This window comes from Oryza glaberrima, chromosome 2 (assembly GCF_000147395.1).
Source record: "Oryza glaberrima chromosome 2, OglaRS2, whole genome shotgun sequence".
In the NCBI taxonomy this organism is placed as follows: domain Eukaryota; kingdom Viridiplantae; phylum Streptophyta; class Magnoliopsida; order Poales; family Poaceae; genus Oryza; species Oryza glaberrima.
The window spans coordinates 22,582,341-22,590,447 of record NC_068327.1 but is presented as its reverse complement, the minus strand read 5'-3'; the positions used below and the strand labels follow the sequence as shown (position 1 = coordinate 22,590,447).

General features: G+C 40.3%; 1 protein-coding gene across 1 annotated transcript; it reads right to left on the bottom strand.

Moving 5' to 3' along the window:
- Window positions 1-1,896: 1,896 nt before the first annotated feature.
- On the bottom strand, window positions 1,897-7,172 carry LOC127762211 (serine/threonine-protein kinase STY13-like). The gene is made up of 7 exons (XM_052286631.1): window positions 6,846-7,172; window positions 5,334-5,520; window positions 5,105-5,237; window positions 4,814-5,009; window positions 3,103-3,227; window positions 2,866-3,024; window positions 1,897-2,554 (listed from the first exon to the last, which is right to left on the bottom strand). Exons 2-7 carry the CDS (start codon window positions 5,462-5,464, stop codon window positions 2,240-2,242), a joined length of 1,059 nt encoding a protein of 352 aa, XP_052142591.1. The 5' UTR covers window positions 5,465-5,520; window positions 6,846-7,172; the 3' UTR covers window positions 1,897-2,239.
- Window positions 7,173-8,107: the final 935 nt, after the last annotated feature.

Sequence of the window (8,107 nt, the reverse complement as noted above, 5' to 3'; positions counted from 1 at the left end):
TTTGTTGGTGACCAAAGGGAGGCACCTACCAACAAGGCAACAACTCAACGTTTCAACAGAGGCTCAACATTCCAACAACTCAACATTTCAACAAGGGAGCCTGAGAATCTTGACGAGTTAGCGTAATACTCCCTCCGTCTAAAAAAGAACCAATTCCTCGCTATGAATATGGACAAGCATATATTTTATAGCCAGAAATTAATTTTTTTTCGGACGGAGTGAGTACTGCAGTGCAGGCTGCAGCTAGCTGCTGTGCGGAGTTGACGGCTCCACGTCCATCCTGTCCCCGCTTTCATTCGTTCGCCGGCTCGCCGCTGCCGGTTCTTCACGCACGTCAACTGCTGCACGTCAACTCCATGAACATATGAAGTTCATTTCTGTAAGTAAATATCATAAAACCATAATTACTTTAATTAAATTATCACTAAACTATAGATAGAAACTATATATTTAACATCATATATCGTAAAACTACAAATTTAAAAGATATTGTATCACAAAACTACAGATTAAGCGATGAAATTATAAAAAAACTACATATTTTAAAGTTTATATCTATAGCACTATTGAGATTATGAAAGTTGTAGTTTTATGAAATCTGTAGTATTTTATACCATACCTTGAATATGTAGTTTCATAAAAAAATGATATTAAATATGTTTTATGATACATATATTTAAGTATATACTAGTTTTATAATACTCTCTCATTCCAAAAGTCTAAGTCCTATTTCATTCTTTGGTTTTTTTTCAAAAGTCTAAGTCCTATTTGTAGTCATTATATGCTATATTAAATTTTTTATCGAAACCCAATAAGTCATTTTAGTAGTTATTGGTTGCATGTTTATTAGTTTTGTCACATGATGAACGAGTTAACTACATCTTGATCTTGGTGAAAAAGAAATATGACTTAGACTTTTGAAAGGAGGGAGTAGCTTGATCAAATGAAATTTACTTTCCTTTCTCTAAAGAGATTAAGTTAAATAAGGGATGGTATAATTGATTAAGGTAAGAAAGTAGATGAAAACACGCTTATCCTATATATCTATAATGTTTATTTCAATAAGTATAATAATGTTATTTCTCTTTTCTCTAATTAAGCCACATTATCTTAACTATTTCTAACTATTGGACGGTTGATCTACGTCCAAATTATATCACTCTTTTTTCTTCTCTTATAAAGTTATATCACCTTAGTTTTGTTTTTAAATGATTGATTTATACTATTATGTTATTTCTTTTCCTTCTCTCATTGACTCACATCATCTTAGTTTTTCTTTTATACGATCAATTCATATGTATTTAAATTGTTATAAACCACATCAAATGGTTTATATATAGCATATAGCCTTTTTCTCAACAGTTGATCAGAGATAAAAATTATACAAAGTGTGTCAATTTTACGTGTTATTTTTACTAATAACATATAAAACCCCCGAGGGAGTGGGGTTTCATCTGGTATCCTTAAACATTCAATTCGTTATTTACCGCTCTTGTTATAAGCGTGAATTCTTTTTAACTTCTCGATTGTTTCCTAATAAATACAAATCGTTGTACAACTTCCGGACATATTCTTTTTCATCTTTCTTTTACCCCTCCCGTAAATAAATAAATGACTACTTTTGAATGCAGTAAAAATGAAGGGTATCAAAAGTTAGTCTTGAACTGTTCTATGCATGTGGAGTAAGTCTAAAACTTACTTGTGCAGTTATATTAGAGGGGATTATGGTTCTGATGACCATGGACTGTTATTCCTGCCGAGCATCCTCGGCCTGAACTTTGCCCCCGATACAGACTCAGCACCAAACTATCAACATTGCAAGCAAGAGAACAAGGGAAAGATACAGAGAAGGAACAGAGCCTATAGAAGTATAGCACCCCCTTGATTTCCAGCACAGGAGAAAACTGATGAATGCGGATTATTACTATACGATGAGCGGGCGCAGTTTAGACATTGAATAACTTGTCCACCGAAAATATACGACAGAACTATTTTCATCACTGATAGCAGGAGTCAAAAGCTTACTCGATTTATCCTGCCGGTATGTTAAACATGTCAGAAGAAGAGAGGGGTGGCCTGACTAGCAGAAACAACAGTTCTACAAGAACTTCTGCCATTCTTTGGGTATGGGCTATGGGCACCGGGACTCACCGCCGGGCCGTGATCCGAGCCGCTGTGCATCAGGAGGTAATGTTCTCTTCATATTTGCATCCTCCAGGGGAGTTTCCTTTGTTCTGTGCTAATAGCACTGGCTGAAGCAGAAAAAGAACCCCCTTGGCTTGTCTTCCATCTTGCCCTTCGGTGTGTCGCCGAGGTCGCCTCGAGAAGCCATTAGGGAGCTTGTCCCAGGAGATTCAGGAGGCAAGATTGCATTCTCTGAACTGAACGTCCGAGGCGGAGCCAGAGGTTCTGGTGGCGAAAGGGTGGAAAGGTAATGCAGAAGCATTTGTACGATCTGCGTGAAGTTCGGTCTCTCATTGGGTTCTTCCTTCCAGCAGGTTGTTAGGATTTCTGATAGCTCCTCAGGCAAATTATCTGCACTAGGTCTAATGTTCTGCAGAAAATGAGGCTTGCATCATGTCAAATACCAGATATACTATACCAGAATAGGGACAGGAAAAAATACATATGGTAAAAAAACCAGAGCTCTATGAAAATCAATCAAGAGCCTACAGCAAAACCCACCCAGGGGAAAGACTGAGTGGTGAAGTCAAACTTGAATAATAGCCTTACAAACGCCACACTGGCAGCTTCATATGTACATCTAAACCTAACGATGCAAATGTTGAGAAAATATGGTATTCAAGCAAATAGCATTGACAAACCACTCTTCCACACATTAGACTGAAGTATCAGTAATTATACCTTGAAAGCAGCAGCATAAGCAGCTTGCAGGTTAGACATGCCCTCAAAGGGCAGTCTATTGTGAAGGAGTTCCCATAACACAATTGCAAAGCTATAAACGTCTACTTTATGATTGTAATGCTTCTTTTCTCCATGCCTCAATGTCACTGTGCTGTACAACTGTGGATATATTTCAGGATTAGCAAATATTGACAAAAAAGAATTATATTGACAAATATGAACTGCAGTAACAGAAACCTCTGGAGCCATCCAACGGTATGTTCCTGTCTCTGCAGTCATCATCTCTGTTAATGTCTCTTCTCTTGCTAAACCAAGGTCAACAAGCTTGACTGTTCTCTGGTCTGCGGTCAACAGCAAGTTCTCTGTACGTACAGAAGGACAAAACAATGGCTCATGATAAACCTTATTTGTACAAATATTTCTGGCTTGATTTTTTTTCAAAAAAATAGCTCTGAAAAGAAAATACTGAAAAAAAACACCAAATAGTATTAGGTAAATTTACAGTAGAGAAATATAGTACTGTTTTTTGAATAACAGAGCTATGCATTGATTCGTGAACTAGAATCAGTAGTACTCCACTGGCATCCGATGTTCAGCTCATTAATATTTCCTGGCATTTTATCGAAAGAGGAAATAATAGCAGTCCTTTTCTAGTTGCTGGTTCACTTTTGCACTAGGTACACCCGTCCTGAACGTTTTGCTACTTGATACACTACACAGTATAAACTTAGCATGCTTAGAGATTCTATTATATCTTAAACCGAAAAACAATAATAAACCATTTGGGAGAACCACCTCTTTCCAAAAGGAACCGCCCTTGGAAGGTGGCTATCAGAAGGTCAGAACTGAAGCTACCTTTTTAAGATGCCCGCCCCCCAGGGGCCCCTCTAATGGATCATATGCCGGTCGTACTTGGAATCTTCCACATTACTAATTCGTCCACATTATTATTCATTGAAAACATAGTACAAGATGGACTTAAATTTGGTTTCTTCCATCGAAGGTCAACCAAGAAATCCTCAGAAAGCTGTATAATCATTATTATCTTGAAACATTTTTCTATAATTAGTAAATTTCCCAATCAACGCCATGAATATCTAGACAGATCTCCATCATTGCAGACCAGTCCATGCAATAATAAAGAATGAAGAGAAAAATGGTATGACAGATTGAATCAGTTCCTTCCCCCACTATATTTGCTGATTGAGGTTATTACCTCATTGGACAAACATACACAAACAATATAGATTGCCTGCTCCCCTGCACTCGTCTTCCATTACACCCACAATTAGTGCTATTTGTGGTATTTAGGCTTAGTTCCCATAAATAGACTAGCCCATAATAGCATCACATGCAGACACAACAGGACACAGGAAAAGAGGAACAAGCCATTGACACTGCTACCTTATGACTTAACTTCCAAACATCACCAATTCACCATAACTTAATAAGATTGAATGTAAAAAGAAGAGCTCATTCCTGCCCTTGAAAAATGCACATTGCTTGTGCAATATGAAGCTTAACTTTACATAATAGGTCAGACAGCCAGAGTAGATTATATTCTCAATTCTCATCCTATGTTACTAATGAGAACATTTTATTTGTCTTGAATCTTCAAGTGACTTTGGCTGGTGGGGTAAATCCACAAAGAATGTTTAATGTAATATTAAAATAAAAAAAACATTAGTTTTTTGGCAAACAGCTGTGTGAAATTCAAATTATTATTAGAAGTTGATACAAGATGACATATGAGTACCCACTGAAGAAATTGATTATGCACAGGAATGGACCATGCCCCCAACACCCAAGGACACACACACAAAAAGAAGTCCTGCAACTGTCTGACCTCATGGTGTATATGAACTAATGAATAGTTATTATTCCGGATTGCAGAAATCCACCATGTAAATGCCCATGAAGCAACCAGGTTTCCAAATAGCAATCTTACCAGGTTTAAGATCACGATGAATGATCCCGTGCGCATGCAAACATTCCATGGCTCGAGCAATATCCAACGCAAATCCAACAGCTACACGAGGCTCCAGGCTCCTAGGCCGAAGGCCAACCAAGTACTTGCGCAAAGAGCCCCCCACTAGTAGCTCAGTTACCACCACCATGACAGGCTCAAGGCAAGCCCCGATAAACTGAACAACAAGCGAGTATATTTTCAACATTCAAAAGCATCCACAACTGCCACTCCAAGAAAAGAAATGATAAGAGTCAACAAAAAGATCAAGACCTTGACAAGGTTCTTGTGCTGCACCCTTGACAGCATAGTCACCTCTCTCAAGAACCTCCCCTCCCTCTTGACCATCTCCTCAGGGGTGTCCCCCTTGTGCACAATCTTGATGGCAACATTTTGGTTCTTGTACCTGCCAATCCCAGCATCAATCAAAAATTAATTTAGAAGCAAAACTTTCACACAGATCATCAAATTATAGATGACAGTGCAAAAATATGAGACTTACTTCCCCTCGTAGACCTTTGCATGTGCACCTTCGCCAATCCGTGGCCCAACAAAGAGAAGCTTTGGGTCGATGAGCCACTTGGGGTCGATCTGGAGACCTTCGCCCGCATAGAACTCACTCCCAGATTCCATCCCCGTCGAAATGGATCCACTTTGGGTCCCGTGGGGTCACACGACCCCACTAATCGCTTAAATAGAAGAACAGCTTTTAGGGAAAACTTGGAAGTTGGTGTAAAAGCATAGCATATGGCACGCGTACAGCGCATCAAAAGACATTAAGGTTATTAAGAAACTCAACTTTTAGAAAGTTTTTGCAAGTCGATAGAAAAGTATATCATAAACACGAGTAAAGTACCTCACTTCATTGGACGTAGGAGGAAACTAGAAGGATCTAACGTGTTCAAGCAAATTCTACTTCCAGAAAGTATTGTAAAGTATGTTGTATATATCATGAATACTGATTGAATGTTCCAGAAAGTGACAGTGTGACATTTCTATATAAACTACAACGTAAAACTGGGGTAGAAATAAACCATGAACAAGTGCTGAGCATGATACTTGACATAGGTAAAAACTATGAGGAACCCACATGTATTCACCAATTAAACTTTTTGGAAGTATTTGAAAGTTGGTGGACTGGTACATCACGAAGACACGTTGGTCACTTACAAATGCACGGTTATAATAAACAAGAAGAAACCCTCGAATTGGACAAATTCACATTCCTAAAGAATTAGAAGTTAATTTGTACAAAAATACAAGCGTATAGCACAGTGGCGTAGATGTATATATATACTACAATGATCCATGGCATTCGACCATTTCTACTCAAGGTACATGAGCCACACTAAATCACTAATTCCCTCTTAAGCTTACAACAGAGCCAACTAAAACCTTTGATCAGAGCAACAAAATGTGCATAAATATCCAGCATTAAACTTCCAACCTAATGCCCCACGAACAAAAAAACAAAATGGTTCAATAAAATGGTATTCCATGTGCTTTGCAAACATAGTGAGCTACTTGGGGGCCGCATTGGGAAACAAAATCACAAAGAATTTGAAAACTAAGCCACGATTTGTCATCTCTCTACCAAACTCTCACCAAAAAAAAAAAAAAAGAAACAGCCACACCGCATTGTATCATGACAAGATCACCATCCCCGTACTAACTCACTCGTGACCTTGCTCGAGCCCAGCCTAGCCCCGCACGATCCCTGACACAAAAAGAAAGGGAGAAAAAACAAAAAATCGAGCCACCTTTTAACGGCGGCTTCTACCATAAGCACAGCCACAGCGCAGTCAAAAGCCTAAACAGCACGCTTAAAAGCCTAAGCCCATTTCTCCCCCACGCGTCGCGCAGCCAATAGCGGCGGCGGCGGCGGCAGCACAGCACAGCAAAGCCGAGCTCACCGCTGGCGTGCGCGGGGGGCAGAGCAATCTAGCGGAATCCCGGCGGGATCAGGCGGGAATCAGTAGGGAGCGGGCGGGGGTGGGGAGCAGAGCTTGCTTACCACGAAGCCCCGGATCTCCAATAGCCGCAGCAGCGCCCGCGCTCTCCCCCTCGTCGCCTCTTCACCACCGCCCGCATCAGCAGCAGCAGCGTGCCGCCGACCGCCGCATCGGGTGGAGAGGGTGGGGAAGAAGAAGAAGAGGAAGAAGCTGCGTGCGACGCGCGGGCGGGCGCGCGGTGGCCGAGGCGGCAGCAGCAGCAGCAACGCGGTGAGAGACGATGGGGATGTGGAGAGAGAGAGAGAAGAGGGGTGGGGGGTGGTGGTGTGGCGGTCGGTCGGAGGGAGCGAGGCAGCGTGCGGCCCGTGAGGGGTAAAAAAGCCAGGGAGGGAGGGATGGGTGAGACTGAGAGGTCGATCGAGAGAGAGAAGAGGGATTATTAGCTAATGACTCCGGCAATGGCAGATTTGTGCTACTAACAGTTTAATGGTTGCCTTCTTTCAAATAGGGGCATGTTTGGTGAAACTTCTAGCTGCTACAGTTTATCCCAGAATCAGAAGCTCCCCTAAACAGTACAATTTTTTTTTCAGATTCTAAAAATTGTAGTTGTAGAATCCAGAAAATAAACTAGAAGCTAGAAAAGCTGGCTTCCAACTAGCTGCTTCTCAGAATCTTAAGCCCTCCCAAACAGGCCCTAAGGGCCTCTTCAGATTGTAGCTAAAATAAATCTTACCAAATTTTGGTAATGTCAAAATTTTAGTAAGATAGTAGTATTGCCAAAATTTTAGCAGGATTTCTTAGGCTTCGTTTTGTAGTATAAGTTCCCAACTCCTCCTCATTTCCGCGTGCACGCTTTTCAAACTGCTAAACGGTGTGTTTTTTTTTTCAAAAAGTTTCTATACGAAAGGTGCTTAAAAACATATTAATCTATTTTTTAAAAAATAGCTAAAACTTAATTAATCATGCACTAAAACGCTGCTTCGTTTTGTGTGCCGAGGAGTGAGGGTTCCCGAACAAAGCCTTATGTATTTACCAAATTTAGAAACAAACTAAACATTGACATTTTTTTTGACAACTTTACCAAAAAAAAATGGTATGGTTGAAATAGCATCAAAGTAAACAAGCCCTAAGGACTTCGACTCAGCTCGGCTGTTTCCCAAATCGTTTTGAATGGGGTTACCGTTACCCTATGATTTGGACGGTTATCATGATAACCGTATAATTACTGTAAGATATACCGTGGTTTTAAAAATTGAGAAGGTTACCGTAGACGATAATCGTATGATTTTATAAAACCATGATCCAACCACTGCCCACTGTGTAG